The 17,062-nt window shown below is 46.2% G+C and overlaps 1 protein-coding gene across 1 annotated transcript in view; it reads right to left on the bottom strand.

The window, feature by feature from the left end:
- Positions 1 to 1,604: 1,604 nt before the first annotated feature.
- slc6a8 (solute carrier family 6 member 8) overlaps positions 1,605 to 17,062 on the bottom strand; it is a 32,092-nt gene continuing 16,634 nt past the window's right edge. Inside the window, exons 3-13 of the mRNA XM_023957060.1 lie at positions 12,921 to 13,191; positions 12,703 to 12,835; positions 8,129 to 8,263; positions 7,686 to 7,789; positions 4,894 to 5,018; positions 4,172 to 4,284; positions 3,883 to 4,020; positions 3,696 to 3,798; positions 2,751 to 2,851; positions 2,499 to 2,669; positions 1,605 to 2,400 (exon numbers count right to left, since the gene is read on the bottom strand). Coding sequence (XP_023812828.1) covers positions 2,266 to 2,400; positions 2,499 to 2,669; positions 2,751 to 2,851; positions 3,696 to 3,798; positions 3,883 to 4,020; positions 4,172 to 4,284; positions 4,894 to 5,018; positions 7,686 to 7,789; positions 8,129 to 8,263; positions 12,703 to 12,835; positions 12,921 to 13,191 — 1,529 coding nt within the window. The 3' untranslated portion in view covers positions 1,605 to 2,265. The remainder of the gene's footprint in view (positions 2,401 to 2,498; positions 2,670 to 2,750; positions 2,852 to 3,695; positions 3,799 to 3,882; positions 4,021 to 4,171; positions 4,285 to 4,893; positions 5,019 to 7,685; positions 7,790 to 8,128; positions 8,264 to 12,702; positions 12,836 to 12,920; positions 13,192 to 17,062) is intronic.

Raw genomic sequence — 17,062 nt, 5'->3', positions numbered from 1 at the left:
GCACAAACACAACAAGAGGACTTTGTTGAAGCCTGTAGACCAATATACTCATATCATCATCCTATCCTCCAGCCTCCTCTGACCCCCTCAGGCTCCGCCCCCTGGCGTGTCCAGATGGAGAGCTGAGTCAGTCTGTTATCCTGAGTTGTTCTGGTGAGTCTGCTGTTTGTTAGTACCGTGAATCAGCTTTACCGCTGTCTCCTTCTCCTTTTTTGGTTCCATATTTCTGCAGACTGACTGACGACCTGGCATCTTTGCTGGAGTGTGCACGTGACTGTGCACGTGGTGTTGTGAGGAAGCTCAGACTGTGGGTTTGTTCTGATTTAAACTGAGGGATCATTCCTGGTTTCAGTGCAGCTCAGTCAGATCACTGAAGTGTGAATAGAAGCAGGAAATTAAACGGATTTCTACGCAGATGATGTGTTCTCGCTCTGAGAATTTAACTTTTTCTAAGATGAGTTTTCAATCCAAATAAAATCTGTCAGTTCTGCCTCTGTTCTTTGTGTTTCTGCGTGCGTCTCCATGCCCTGTCCCATTTTAGTCTGTTGCCACAACTGGAAGAAAAAAAACACTTGAGTCTCTACAGGAGGCAGTTAAAATTCATCTAAAAACACTCAAACATTTTTAAAGAATGTGACTAAAATATACAGAAGTTTCCTTTCTACAGCTTGACATCACATAGGCTCCACCCCCTAGCTGCTTGTTCCTGTGAGCCGGTTGGACACCACCTCAAGCTTCATGGCACCAAACCCAGTCGACACAATTTAGGAGGCTTGTTTGGGTTTCTGTTTGTACAGAGTCTGACGTCTAATGACGTCCCACAATCCTCTGCAGCAGGCTAAGGGGACTTTATTTTGAAACTCTTAAAAAGGAAGTGCTGCCCATCTCCACCGGCTCCACCTGAACAATCAGCAAAGACCATCTCAAGTGCAATCAAATACTGCATCAAATATAGATACCACTTAAATATATTCAATATATATCTATTTGTTTGATGTTTGTCTCAGCAAAATAAAGATTCATTTTACAATTTGTAAAACAAAATATGGTTTCTGTTATTATTTCTCTGAAAAGTGCAAGCGATATTATTTAACAACAATGTGCAAATGGGTTCGGCCTGTTCCACATTCAGAATGCAGCTCCACCCCCCCACTCATTGGATGCTCTGCAGGCTCTGGAGGTAAAACAATGATGTAAGGCAACACTGGGGGAGGGGGGGTCTCCAGGCTCTCATCTGACCCCCACCAACCCCCTGCAGGAGCATCTGAAGCATTTATGTGTTCCTTTGGATAAATCTCAAGCCTTCAGTAGCTGCTCCGGTTAGGAGTGGGGGCGCAATGTTCAGTGTGAGGAACACTGTGTCCATGGGGGGGGGGGGGGGGGGGGGGGGGGGCTAATGTTTTCCACCCTGCAAACTGAGTGTTTGGCACTTTAGCTGACCTCCACCGTCTGACCTCCAACCTCATCCCCACAGCGTCCTGGACCTCCTTCTTTCTACAATAGCAGTAAAATCATCTTCAGTCTGAAACGATGAAGGACAGAAGAAGCTTCTCTTCTTCAGTTTTCAGATACAGGTCGGATGTTTCAACCTGTTGAATGTTTTCTTGCCTAACTCATCTTCATCGTCCTGAGAGCTGACGTCAAACACAAATTGATGTGAGCACAGATGAAGATGATGAGCTCATGCTCACAGTGGGACAGTGGGAAACAGATGGAGAGTCAACCTGCTCTGGGAGCAGGAGGTGGGCGGGCCTTCATGCTCAGCGTTGCTGCTGATGCTGCGTTCAGCTGCACCCGAACTCAGGAGGTGAGTTCAGGGACCTTTTTTTTCATCATCAATCCAAACAAACAAGAGTGAGAGCTAAGAGATTCTACTCAGAGCGTTAGAGGTCATTCTATGAAACACGTCAGTTTAGAAGCAGCCTGTCTGTCTCTCTGTCTGCCTGTCTGTCTACCTGTCTGTCTGCGTGTCTGTCTGTGTGTCTGCCTGTCTGTCTGCGTGTCTGTCTGTCTGTCTGTCTGTCTGCGTGTCTGTCTGTCAGTCTGATCAGAGTTGCTGCACTCTCAGTTGGTTCCATTCTCTGACTCTCAGCTCCTCCTCCTTTGTTAAAGTGGGAGGAGCTAACTGCTTGTGCGTCAGCATAGTAGGGTTTGTTAGGCGGAGACGGTGGTGTTGGCGAATCAGCTGAGTCTGTGCCCCTTGAGGTGGGGTGTTCTTCCTTGCAGCATCCTTCCTTGCAGCAGGCGGGTAGGGTGGGGTCCAGCTTACATGACGCTCTCAAAGATGATGACTTTGTTGTCGTCAGTGCCGGGCGACAGCGGGCTCAGCGCTTTGACATCAGGGGCCATGTACTCCAGGTGATGAGCCCCCCACACTGGACTGGTCAGGTGGGCCCAACGCTGCAAGACACAGCAGGAGATATGAAGTCATGTGACCCCCAGAGCGGCGTCAGAGAGAACACAGGTCTGAACGAGCAGAGAGCTGGTGAGTGTCTGACCTCTTTGAAGGTTCCTCTGGCCCTGAAGAGTTTGTAGAGGACGGTGGTGGGGATGCAGAGCATGGAGGAGAGCGCCAAACACCAGCCAATCACCTCTCCCCACCACGGGTACACGTACACGTTGTTGTAGGTCAGCGGCTTGTAGTTGACCAGGTGGAACAGAAAGATGCCCTGAGGATCAAAGCGGGTCAGACCGGACCGGACCGGAGTGTGTATTTGTCATGAAGTTGTGTTTGTGCGGTTGAGCCTCACAATGCAAACACACGGAGTTATGAAGGACCAGCACCACTTCATCCAGGGGAACGGCCGGTAGCCGATCATCCGAGCCACGTCATCCATGAATCGATCAGCTCCTGTACCAACCAACAGGGGGGGTTATTTGGGGGTCAGAAAACGCTGAGTCATGGTAATGAAGGACAAAGAAGAAGAAGGAACTCCCGCCTCCACACTCACACCACTGAGGAACATTTGGTGGTTCAACCCCCCCAATACAATCCCCACTGCCAGTAAGGTAAAAATAGGTAAAACTATTTTACCATCGACTGTCTGTCAAATGCTTCTTTTTCCCCCCCCCCCCCCCCCATGTTAACACCTCACCAGCAGGTGGATCCATCATCCGCCCGCTGGCTCCTCATCTCTGCATCAGTTCTCTACTGATTGGTGGGTGGGACAGTCAGAGCAGGTGATCCCACCCCCCACATTCCTTCACATTCCAGTGTCATGCATCAGCTGTGATTTAGGCTACATGTGAGCTGCTGCAGCCTGTCACTCCGTCCTGTCGAGGCCCCCCCCCCCCCCCCCCCCCCCCCGAGCCCCCCACCAGAGAGGCCGTCCCACTTTACCTGGTTAACCCTCTGAAGCTCTCGTTCTCCATTGACTCTTATGATTTTTGACTCTACTCAGCCCCCCCAAAAAAACACGAGGGTGAGTGGTGAATGCTGGCAGACCCCCCCTCTATGAAATGTGATCACATCTCTGTCTGGTGTGGAAGTTTCTAAACTCATCCGTCTGAACAAATGTGGCTCCACACCTGTTTGAGGATCACTGACAACCCTGTGTGTGTGTGTGTGTGTGTGTGTGTGTGTGTGTGTGTGTGTGTGCGTGTGTGTGTGTGTGTGTGTGTGTGTGTGTGTGTGTGTGTGTGGGTGTGTGTGTGTACATGCATAGGTGTGGGTGTGAGTGTGTGTGTGTGCATACCATAGACCCAGGCAACTACTATACATTCCCAGAATGCCTGCCACAGCAGAGTCATGCCGCTGGCAGAGTAGTAGTCAAAGAGTTGGAAGACGTACATCCCTCCCTGCAGAGAGGAAGATGCTTCGGTTTAGGACATTGGATGGGATGGGGGGGGGGGTTGGCTGATCAGCCCAGCTTTCCAACTGACCTGTGTTACCATGGAGAGGTCAATAATAAAACACAGTAAGCAGCAAATCGCCACGGCGATCTCTCGTTTGTATCGGTGATAATGATTTCCAGGAATCAGGTCCAGGATGCCGGTGACGAAGCCCTCCACGCCCACAAACTGCAGGAAGACGGGACAACCGACCTTCAAGGTTTCAATGATGTCACTGTATGATCTACACTTTGGTATTTTGGTTTAAAAGTTGTCATATTTCTAATCCGTAGCTGATTTCGGATGCGCCTTAAAGGGAGGGAGGATAAGTTTCAGCCACCTGACTGTCCAGTCCGAGCAGCAGCAACATGAAGAAGAAGAGAGCCGCCCAGAGCGGGGCCACGGGCATCAGGCTGACCGCCTTGGGATACGCGATGAAGGCCAGACCCGGACCTGACAAACAAGAAAACTGTGAACTGCAGCTCCTTCACAGAAAAGCATCAAGAGAATTCACTGCTTCCCTGTTATGCACACGTGCACGCGCACGCTCACATCATCACCACGTTTACTATCATCAGTCCCGCTACAACACAGCAGACACCATGTGGCTCTGACAGAGTCCACATTAGGCTGCAGGCCTGAGAGGACAAACCAAATATATCTGTGAGCTCCAGTCATGTGCTGCACTGCTATAAATACACACACAGCTGGCAGACACACAAACGCACAAACACAAACAATCCTCTGGATTCATTCAGCTTTTCCTCAGAGAGCAGACATTCTCTTGTTGGCCTGTTTTTAACTTGCACTGCTTCAGGTGCTTCGGCTGCTTCAGCTGCTTCAGCTGCTTCGGCTGCTTCAGCTGCTTCAGGTGCTTCAGGTGCTTCAGCTGATCGTTGGATTTAACCACTATATGGGCACTTCAGACTGTTTCTTCTAGAAAACTCCTCAGTGGGGTGACGAAGAGGTAATGGTGTTGTCTGCGACCGTTACGCAGTGCTCGTCAGTAAGGTTTGAGTGGTGGATCCTTACTGACCGCGCACAAGCGCTGCCCGTCTTTACCTGATTCTGCCACTTGGGAGATGTCGACTCCCTGCTCAGCAGCCATGAAGCCCAGAATGGAGAAGACCACAAAACCAGCAAAGAAGCTGGTGCCGCTGTTGATGAGAGCCAGAACGAAGGCGTCCCTGCAGAAGAGAAAGACTCTCAGTCCTCAGGAGACCACAGCATCAGCATCTGCATCACCCTGACCCCAACTGACTGTCTCTCTGTGACAGAGGTCACAGAACTGACTTCTGCTGCTCCTGGTCTCTGTGCTGTTGTTTACACTGTTACCATGGATACTCATTTTATGCATGTCCTGTATGATTAGAAACTCAATTCAGTTTAGAGTCATCTGTTTTTGTCTACTGATTTTTGAAAGGAACAAGAAAAGCCTGGTCTTTAAAAGAAACACAAATCTAAAACCACAAATGAATCCTTAGCAACTTCAATAAATGAAACAACACACTAAAAAAGGAAAAATCAAAACACAAAGAAAAGCAGTTTCACTTAAATGACCAAACTTAGAATCCAGAAAAAGAGATCAGGACAAAGGAATTAGACATTCAGAAATCACAGATGTAGTTTTCACAGCATCCTTAAACCTGTCTACTCTAATTAACCCTTCTGTTGTCCTATGGGGTCAAGATGACCACTGACGTGTTCTCCCTACCATGACAAAGGTGGATAAAGGTGGAAAGATTTCATGTAATCCATGGACACCAGTGAAGATCACAAATCATTGAAGAAAAAAGGTTCAGAGCACTGTCTAGTGGGTCTGGATGACCCAACTCCCAATGTTAAAGTGCCTAGCATAGCACAAGGTTTAAAGGCCATGCTGAGGCGGGATTTAGTGAATTTATGAAAGTGGTAGGCCCCACCCTGACAGGTTGAGTCTGCAATTCAATTCAAAAAAATATTTTTTTCTTAACCTGTCTTGTCCAACAGCTGAGCAACCAGATGAGAGCTTAAGGCTTCTTGTGTTGGACATATTTTACTGTTACAACAGGGGTTATGGATCTTTTGACACACTAGGGGTATATGTGAATAAACCCCTTTTGTAATTTAGACTAAACTTTATTCAACTCACTCATATCTGTAACAGTCTTTTGTTGGACCGGACGGAAAAGAAAAGGAGGGAAGAAGAGAGAGGGATACCCGTGGAGGGGTTAGAACCGTGAAGCGGCATAAAGTAACAAGTTGCTGGATGTTTATAATCATTACAGTCAGGTTTAAAAGTAACATAAATCCAAAAGGGGGCGTGGGCCTGTCCACACACACACCCAAATGCCACAAACACACCCGTTGGCTCCAACAATGCCCAAAACATGTCAACATGTACACAATAAAACATGTGAAATATTTCATTTAATCACTCAAACTATTTGTGCAACTTCAATTCAATTTTGTCACACATAAAACAGTGCTATGCAAATGAAAATGCATCACACCAGGAAGCGCTGTTCTTAAATGTCATCCAAATTTTAATGCAAAGACAGCTTGGCATCTTACAATGCAAAACATTTAAGTTACTTTAAAATGAATTTAAAGTAAACCGTGTATTGAAATGTCATTTTTAAAGTAGTAAATTGTAACTTGCAAAATGCATAGTCATTTGAATTATGACATCAAAAACCCACGACAATTTAAAATGCAATTGATCCATTTCATTTTTAAAATTGTCATTAAATTGTAAATCCTAATATTAAATTCTAAATTGCAAAATATATTTTTATTCTCCGAGCATAAATTGCATATTTAATTGTCAATTGAGAATTACTTTGAATTATGTTTCAAAAAATGTAATAATGATGGATTGGATTTATCTGCTTTTCCAGACCCTCAAAGTGCTTCCAGTGTGTCCATCATTCATTCATACTTGGTGATGGTAACTACTGATGTACCACAGCTGCCCTGGGGCAGACTGACAGAGGCGTGGTTATCAGTTCACGCCCACGGCCCCTCTGACCATCACCGGGACATTCATGCACATTCACACACCAGTGGAGCCACACTGGAGGCAGGGAGGGTGAAGTGTCTTACCCAAGGACACAACAACAGTTGACTGAGGGGAGCGGGGATCGAACCACTGACCCTTTGATCATTGGCTCAATCAACCGCCTGAGCCACAGCCCAGGGAACGCAGACAACCTGGAGGATTTTTACTGCATGACCTAAAGCATAAGGCTGTGTCCAAATTCCCACCCTAACCTCTAACTACTAGTACGGCACTATGCAGTGCCCTGGATGTAAAAAGCAATTCGGACTCTATGCTCACTCCTTTTTTTTTTTTTTAACGGTGGTTGTGATGTTATCGATTTCACTACGTTAAAATCTATTGAAAATGAGTGTTTTGGGAAGATTATGAGACCACTGTCTTATGAAGATAAAAACATGGATGGTTAATTAAAAAAATACATTTAAATACATTTTTGGCAAAAATTGTTCCGACGCAATGCATGGTTGTCTATATTCGCCGATCCAGTGAGCATTGATGCACAGTGGTTTTTTGTAGAGACTTCTGGGAAATTTCTCGAGCACTGGCTTTTGTAACTGTAGATTCAGACAGCACTAGAAAATGGAGAACGTGCTATATAGTGACTATTGAAGGAAATCAGACACAACCTCAGTGCTGATGGAGGATTTGAGGAGGACTTTGTAAGAACAAGTCCTTTAGGCTGACAGAGAGCTTTAAGTTCAGTTTAAAGTGGAAACACATTTACAGTTGCTGCTGTGAACCCTGCGCTCTGTCTTCCAGGTTTTCTGCGCGTCAGAAAGGCATCCGAGTGCACGTGAGTGTGTGCGTGTCGTACTTGTAGCAGTCATTATTGAAGCGGTTGTAGCTGCCTAAAGCAGTCAGCGCTCCAAGGCCGATGGCGTAGGAGAAGAAGATCTGTGTTCCAGCATCTATCCACACCTGCAGGGGGAGAGGTCAGAGGTCACAGAGCTGCCGGAGGTCCAGAGACATATGTTTCATTTTTCAGTCATCGTGATGGTGCCTAATTCAATCTGAACACGCTCCAGCTCTCTTCTCCCTCAGGAGGACTGTTCAATCACAGCAGCAGGTGGCGTGGTTCCACAGCTTCCCCATAATGACAGTGAACACGTGTTCCTACCATACTGATACCATAAGATCACTAAGACAAGAGATTTTACCAAAGAAAACAACCATGGCAGGTTAAAACTCCCTGAAGATTCTCTCCTCTGTCACCTGACAGTCAGAGTTCAGGGCTGAGGGTCTAGCGTGGTGACTCACCTGCGCCTCCTCCAGTTTGGACCAGTCTGGCTTGATGTAGTACATGATGCCGTCGTACGCTCCGGGAAGAGTGACTCCTCTGACCAGCAGGATGATGAGGACCACGTATGGGAAGGTGGCGGTAAAGTACACAATCTGGAACGCACACACCAAACTGTCAGCACCATACACAGCCGAGCGCAGTTTCCCCAAACCTGAAATCTGAAGCTGAAGCAGCTGAAGCTGGGATGTTCCCATGAAAACTCCAAACTCCACCTCTGCCACTGAGAGGATGAGCAGAGAGGAATGATTCTGAAAACTCCCAGCCAGTGCTGTTGGGAACCAACTCAAACCAGATCACCTCCAGAAAAAGAGGTGATCTGCCAATTTAGGAGAAATCGCATTTTCAAGAGGTTGAGGTCCAGACCTCATCTGCCAGATGTTCTGGAGTGACATTCAGAACCAGACTTCAGACTTCAGTGACTCCACAAAGGCGTGAGGCTGTGAAAGTGTCTTTTCTACCAGCTGCTGAATCACTAAAACCCCTACCGACATTTTTGGTGAGCTTTTTCAAGATCACATGTTTGTTAATTAAATTTAGTCACATATCTGTCAAAAAAATGTTTTAAATAATCTGCCAAACACCAAAAGGAAGAGCTGCTGCAGACGACTGCAGAGCCAAGGATCTGAACTGGACCTTTAAGCATAAACCTTACAGTGAAATTTAGAAATGATAAAAGTTTATCTAAATTATTTTTATCTTCATATGTTATTCCTTTTTTACAGCATCAAGAGCAAACTCCAGATTCCTCCTCAAGAGGAGGAATCGTCACTTGCGACCTTCATGTACCTGACCTGAATATTCAGTTACATAAGGGAGAAGGAGGATGGGGAATGTGTGCAGTCTGTTTACATAAGAGCTCAGCGAGGAGCTGAAACTGTGAGAACCAGCTAACAAAAACAGGCCAGAGGGAAGACGATACGGCCTGATACGCGGCCTGCTGCGGCGGAGCGCACCAGCACTTTCAGCACCATGGAGAGCAGCCAGTCCCCGACAGAGTCCCGTTTCAGTCAGCTGTTAGTTTTACCCACAAACAGGGCAGCAGGACGGAGGGGGGCCTGACGGGAGCTGTAGCAGACCCCCGGGCTTCAGCAAGGTTTTCACTGGCAGCACTTGGACTGAAAAGCCTCAGCACACATTGTTCTGCACATGAGCTGGAGAACAGAACGCAGGTCCTCTGATGGAGAAGATCAGCTTTTGTGATGAGCTGCCGTGCAAACCCTCTCCTACAGGTCCCATCAATCCCAACACTCTGTTTGCACCCCAACTGCAAAGGTTCAAACATGTCGCCTGTGGTCCAACAGAAAATATCCATTCCAGAAAAAAGACTAGAAGCTCCTGAGCTGCAGGAGGAGGAGTCTGAGATTCAGCAGCAGCAGCTGAGAATCTCACAGACTGACATGAGGAGCAGCAGGAGGAAACGCGGAGCAGAACCTGCAGGCCGCTCTTCTCCAAGTTCACTTCACATTTTCATCACACTCCACAGTTTTCCTCTGAGCCCAGAAGAAGAGTTCCTGTCAGCACAAAGTCCCGGAGAACCAGAGTCCTTCTGTTGTGGACCAGGTCTGCGGAGTAGACAAGGCAGGTCTCATCCTGCTCAGTCTAGCTTTCAGTTTTCTAGTCAAAATTGTTGTCAGTATTTTTTAGTTTGATTAAAACGTCCTTGAAGTCTTGTAAACTGAGAGACATCAGCATAGAGAGGTATATCTGAGGATCAGAGCAACTTCCTATCATCCAGCAGATGAAGAGCATCCAGCTCAGCACACAAAAGCTGTTCCTTCATTTTCATGGATCATTTACAATTGATAGTAACAACATTATAACATTGTGAGTCAGGTTGTAACAATGGTATTCCCACTGCTGCACTGGACTGCTCATCCATGTCACGTAAGTTTATAACTTAAATAACTTGTAATAAAGAAAAAATGTCATGAAGAAATTAAGATCAAGCAGATGTTAAGAAAAGGTTTTAGATCAAGAACAGTTCTTCTGACCAATAGAATGACTGAGTAAAAGCTGTTTATTTCTCCACAGAAGTCTACGGGATTTTAGCTTCTTGGGAGGGGTCACTTTGTCCATTTCTCTGTATACAGTCAATGATACAAACACAGTTCCTGGAACTCAAGTAGGGCATGTTGTTGGCACTGTGTAAAACACAGCAGAGGTGGTGTAATGGTCTGGGTTTGCCTTGATCTGTTGCGTACATTAGGAAACAGCCTCACAAGTCCAGAGCTGCTTTGTCTGAATGACATGACTGAAACCCCAAAAGCACATTCTGAAGAACTCTCAGTGACTCATGAAGATGAAGAGTGAAAGGAGCATTTCTTCGTCATCACACAGAGTTCAGGACCACGCCTGAGAAGATCTAAAACATCAATCCAACCTTCATCTGACAATCTATGAGGAAATCCACAGATGAATCAGAGGACTGAGGTTCAGCCGGAGCATCAGCTGTGAGCTGCTTCTCCTCTCAGTCAGGCCGCTCTGCTTTTCCTCCAATAAAAGTTTTTTTTCTGAATTTAGCAGAAGTCTAACACTCCCTTAAAACCCACTGATGATCAATTATCTGCACATTCTGAAGAAATATCTAACAGAGGATGATGAAGATGATGACGGTGGCTGAGGTGGGGTGTTGCTTCAGACTTTGTTCACACGTCAGCAAACACATTCCAGGAAGTGCCCACCAAGTCATTTTGTTCTGGTTTTAACCCTTGTGCTATCTTAGATGACCCCCCCCTTCCATTGACGTGTTCTCCCTACCATGACAAAGGTGGATAAAGGTGGAAAGATTTCATGTAATCCATGGACACCAGTGAAGATCACAAATCATTGAAGAAAAAAGGTTCAGAGCACTGTTTAGTGGGTCTAGATGACCCAACTCCCAATGTTAAAGTGCCTAGAACAAGGGTTACGGATATTGTTTCTCTGTTATGTCTTTCACAAAGATACAACCATCCGACCTTCACCGGACCGGACCGGACCGGACTGGACCGGACCGAACCACGCTGCAATAGTCTGAGTGGGTAAAAACTCTGCACAGGCATCAGGGATTCTGGATCATTTTAACAGTTATTCATCATTTTTATTAAAAAATAACTTTTTTTAATTCATTTGCTTTTTCTGTGTTTCTTTGGTTCTAAAGTTTTTATGACTATTTTGTGCTTCTGTGTGAAAGGGGTTTGTTCTGACTTTGCGTTTTTTCTCACATAAGAGTGAATTTTAACTCCTTTAAACTCCTCTGTGTTTACGCTCATCTGTTGTTATGCTGCAAGTTTCTTCTCCGTGGCATGAACGCACACGCCGCTGTCACGCAGCGCCGTGACGCCTCAGCCTTCAGGCAAATCTGCAGACGGAGCAGGTTTCATTTGCCAGGGTGTCTCAGTCACGTCCCACTGCAGTCAGGCGGCCCTCCCACCAGGCGGCCAATCACAGTCTGCCACATCACAGGCTCAGCTGACCCCACACATGGTAGCCATAGCAACACTAAGCCAAGCCTGTGGCCAGTGTGTTTGGGTCTGCCGTGGCAGTGACACATGCATGCACATGCAGAGCGGTCAGCTGAAGGCGGCACTTTTGAAGGAACACTTCAGGTTGTCGGGTAAACTTTCTCTCAACCAATCCAGCTGTGGTTTCCCTGGAAGCTCGCTGAGGGACCGTCGGCCTCCTCCAGCGGGCCGCTTTGAGTTCATGCTCAGGATGGTTCTTCTGTCATTCTGACTTCTATCAGGACTTTAAAGACTTCATGAGGTTTTTTGGTTTCTCCTCAGGACCAACTATGAGAATCCTTTCTTCTCATGATGATGAACTCTGCAGGCTCATCAGCCAGAGGTGGATAACATTCACTGACAAACAGAGTTGTTATAAAAACAAGTCTTGAGCAGACTTGCCATCTCCTCTAAAGATGCAGTCCAATGAAAATTGTGTTTTAAACACGTTTTTGCAGCATTTGTCTCATGGTGGAGGACATTTATAATGAAAACTGCCTTTCTGAGTATTTCTTCATTGAAATTGTGGTAAATCAGGAGCAGACAAGAAATGCAGCTTGAAAAAGCTTGGAGTTGTTACATACAAACTACAAGCATCCGGCCACACGTTCTTTGCTCTGCTCCAGTTGTCTTTGTTTTCCTCGCCTGAGCTGGCATCTGGATCAAAACTGCAGCTGGATAGCTCCAGTGTTCCTCACTAATGTTAGCTGGGGGTTGTGAGGGACTGTATGGGAAGTCTGGGGAGGCTTACTCCACACCAATGGTCCAACCACAACTCAGAGGGGAATTTCTGCTGCTCGAATTCCTGCTGCTCTGCAGCAACTATGTCCTCGAAAACGACACAGGTTTTCCATATTTTGGCTAAAAATGACATAATTCTCATCAAAAGACCACTGGAAAATGGAAACATTTGGAAAATAGTTTAAAACATGATCAGAGTGGGGCGTTAAGCTTGTAGGTTTCTGTGCATGTCTGAGCTACTGAGCAAACATGTCTGGTTGTGTCACAGGCCTGTGAAAAACCAGACACAAGGACACTAAAGACATTACCTTCCCGGTGGATTTCACTCCCTTCCAGACACAGAAGTAAACCAGAACCCAGACAGCCATCAGGCACAGCATCAGCTCCCAGTTCAGCTTTCCAGGTTCGTCCAGACCAGATGAGATGTTCAGCACTTTGTTCCTGCATAGAGACCACAAACAGGACCACAATCAAGCTTCTGGTCCCCAACCAACACCCAGACCAGCAGGACAAGAAGGAGACTCACTCCCAGAATTCTATAATGGGGGAGCGGGCATCAACCAGGTCAGCGCAGGTCATGTTGCTGTTGCCCACGGTGGTGTTGGCAAGGCTGGCGTTCTTGCAGTCCTGGTGGTGGAAGATCTCTATGCAGCTGGGAGTGTTCCACTCATTGTCACAGGTGGACCAGGGCAGAGTAGAGCTGAAGGACTTGATCAGGTAGTAGAAGCCCCAGGCCAGAACCATGATGTAGTAGGTGTTGCAGAAGAACACAATCACCATGGAGGCAAAACCAAGTCCTGCAGGGCAGCAAGAGGGAAATCATGAAAGTTTGTGCATGCCTCAGCATGTGTGTGCATGTGTGTGCACATGTGTGAACATGCAACACTGCAAAGACAGGACCCACAGAAATAAGTCAACAATTTTTACCATTTCAACATTTTTCTTCCAACAAGCAAAAAAGAAAGAAAACAAAACCGGCCAGTGGGTTTAGAGAATTGTCTTACAAAGAAAAAACAACTCGTCACTAAGACGTGTTTCCTCAAACTGATCGTTTTGGAGTGAAGAGCGTGTAGTTTTGAACATGTAAGGAAAAAGAAAAGCTTTCTATCTTTTTAAAAAAAAATTCAAGTTTGAACTACAGAGATAAATTTTCCAACTCTGCTGGATTTTTTATTTAACTTGGTTTCCACCGTTTGGTCAAATCTCAATTTCACATTTGTCGATGACTTCTAACTTTCCCTCGGCCATAGAGCGGAACAGATCAAGATGGCACCAATGTTCATGGCACGCCATCGGTCTGTCGCCTAACGTTTGATTGTTTTTCCTAAGACTAGTGCAAAATACTGGCGCCCTCCTCACTTATGACCGAGCCACTGTTGGATCTGAACGTTTTTCTCCTTCCTCTGTGGTTGTCGGTTGGACTCTGAGCCACTACACTCGGTAAGCTTGGGAGTTCTGGTGTTTGTTTGTCGGACAGCTGTTTCTCGCCGCAGCAGTAGGCGGGAGAATTGTTCGCCTTCTGCCAGCTGTCCCAGTTCTAGGACTGACGTGTCCTGCCCCTGTGTACCTAGAGGTCAGCTGTTGACCTCGTTGAGACTGCTTTCGTGTCCAAAGCCGAGCCTGCTTTCTGTTGTTGGGGTCTGACTCCCTTGTCAGGCCGGCGCGGTATCGAGTGGGTTGGAGAAAAAGCGACTCATCAAATCTGCTACAAGTTCAGAGGGTGACGCTCTCTGCCGCTGAGTCATCACCAAAGACCACAGACTGTGCCCCAACATCAGGGAGCTTTGGACTAATCCATGCTAGATCTGTCATGAACAATCTTTTGTGTTGAAAGACTTTTTGAATTCCCAAAAGCTGGATTTTCTGGACATTGTAGGAAGCTGGATCCCTCCTGCTCAGTCAGGTGTTCTGCTGGAACTTTTACCGGCCAACTGTTCTGGTTTGAATGTACCCCGATCTGTGGAAGAGGAGGTGGACTGTTTGTGTTTTTAAGTCACACCTTACACCAGCTTTACTTTTTGACTTTTGCCTTTTTGATCTGGGCCCGTCCTCTAATTTCTTAGGGCTTTTGATTTATCGTCAAATGCTTTTTAATAGATTTTTCTGAATTGCTGCACACTTTCTGTGTTGATTTAAGGTGATTTTATCATTTCTGTGCTGCCCTGACAAACCAGCCGTCAAGGCCTTTCTTAATGTGTTGGATTCTTTTGGTCTTGTGCTGTGGGTTTCTGACCCGACACACAGTCATGGACATATTCTGGACTCAGATTTGTCTTTTGGGTTTCTTCTCACCTCAGTCAAGACTGTGAAGACAGCTTTTTCTGACCATTCAGCAGTTTTACTCGACTTTGTTCTGCCATTCATTATTGCCCCTAAGCCTGCTCCTGTCAGATGGGCGGGGCTTGGGCCAAGGAAAAGCTGCTGAATTTTCTGCTATATTTTCGCTGGAGTGGCTGACTTCATGCTCCTCCCCAATTACCACAGATGGTTTCCACAGTTTGAACTGCTGTGCTCGGAATTATTGGATGAGATTGCTCTTTTCACCATCAGAACACCAAGGCCCTCATCTGAAGGTTGGATCTCTAAGGAAGCTGTAACAAAAGCTAGAAGACAATTTTATACTGTCATTATCTCTTCTCCTTCGGGCAATCAGCAAATCCTTTGTAACCCTTGTGCTATCCTAGGCACTTTAACTTTGGGAAGGGGGTCATCTAGACCCACTAGACAGTGCTCTGAAGCTTTTTTCTTCAATGATTTGTGATCTTCACTGGTGTCCATGGATTACATGAAATCTTTCCATCTTTATCCACCTTTGTCATGGTAGGGAGAACACGTCAATGGAAGGGGGGGGGGTCATCTAAGGTAGCACAAGGATTCAAACTTTGGGCTCTTTATTGGACTCTGATGAGAGTAGAAGCTCTATGGAAGGCTCTGTGGAAAGTTGTGAAATAATTTTATGGACAAGGTTGTTGGTATTCGGTCCTCTCTTACACAATGTTCCACTTTTTCTCCACCAACTCCACTCTGATCGAGTTAGAAAGAGTGGTATCAATGTTAAAGCCAGCTGGGTCCTCTAGTGATGTTCTGCCAGCCTGTTTTTTTTGTCTTAACTATTCTTAACGCTTGTCTTGCCTCCTCTCTGGTTCCACTCAATTTTAAACAGGCGGTAGTGAGACAGACCACTGCAGCTTTTGATACAGTTGATCACGAGATCCTGATTGACCGGCTGGAACAATGGGCGGGACTTTCCAGGGAAGGCCTACAGTGGATGCTGTCTTACCTTACTGACGGGTCTTCCTGTGTTAGAATGGGTCTTTACTCATCCAAGAGTAACACTCTTCTTCAGGGGTCGGTTCTGGGCCCATTATTATTTTCTATCTATTTATTCGCTCCACTGGGAATGCTGTTTTGGAAGCATAAGGTGAACTTTCACCTTTATGCCGACGACTGCCAAATATATGTCCCTGTATGCAAGGGACCGTTTGCACAATTAACACATTAATCAACTGCCTTGCTGAAGTTAGGTCGTGGATGTTTGGAACTTTCTTGGCCTAAATGAAAACAAAACTTTGGTCATTGTATTTACCCCTAGTGGTGGAAAAGAACATGGTCTTGATCTGGTCTCTCTTGCCCCTCTTGAACAGTCTGTGGATCCTGGCTGTGAAACTTGTTGCAGCTCTGAAGCTCGACCTCCAAATAAACGCCGTGACCAGCTCCTGCTTTCTGCAGATGCAACGTCTAGCTAGGATTAAGTCTTTTATATCAAAAACAAACCTTGAAATTGTTGCCCATGCCTTTGTGGTTTCCAGACTAAATTATTGCAGTTTTTTAAATGCTGAGTTACTCAAGGCATCAATATCCAGACTGCAGCTGCTCCAAATTGCAACAGCCAAATTTATTTTATGGTTTGTGGGGCAAAAAACTTTGACCACATGACACCCATCTTGGTCTCTTTGAACCGGCTGCCAGTGCAATACTGGGTTTTATTCAAATTCTGGTCCTTAATTTTAGTCCCTGGCCGGTACGGCACCTTCTCACCCCTCCAGTCTGCTTTTAAGATACTCCCCCCTAAAGTCCTTACACTCCAACCACCAGTTTGTGATCATGGTTCCCAGAACCAAACCTAAGTTTCGGGGGGGACTGTGCATTTTCTGTGTTGGCTCCAAGACTGTGGAATCAGTTTCAACCGGCCATCAGAGAGGTCACGCTCATGGGTTTGAAAACAGAATTGGTCCTCCATTTCAGCGCCTTGGCATCAGTCTAGCCCTGTTATCATGCTAGTTTGAATTTTTTCTTTTTATTCTTTGATGTTTTATGATTGTATAATGTTCTGTTTGTTCTCCCTGTGTACAGTACAGTGGGCATCCTTGGCTGGTGGAGGAAGGTGCTTTATAAATGAATGGATGAATGGATGCACACCCCTCCTCTTTAGCTGCTGCTTTCAGTCCCTTTCTTGTCCTCTTTTTCCCTGCACCATGATGTCCTTCTTCATCAGGACTTCTTTATTTTCACCTCATTCTATAACCCAAATGAGTCCCAGTCCTGTGGCCCCCACAGCGGGACCTGGCACATGCTGTGCTGATCCGGCGTGGAGCCTTTAAAACCAGCAGGCTGCAGCTTCTGGCTGTGAGGAGGCGATGAAAACGAGCGTGGGGAACTTTGGTGTGA

The sequence above is a fragment of the Oryzias latipes genome, chromosome 7 (genome assembly GCF_002234675.1).
Source record: "Oryzias latipes chromosome 7, ASM223467v1".
Lineage (NCBI taxonomy): Eukaryota > Metazoa > Chordata > Actinopteri > Beloniformes > Adrianichthyidae > Oryzias > Oryzias latipes.
Note: the sequence above shows the minus strand (reverse complement) of the source record. Positions and strands in the feature narration are given on the sequence as shown.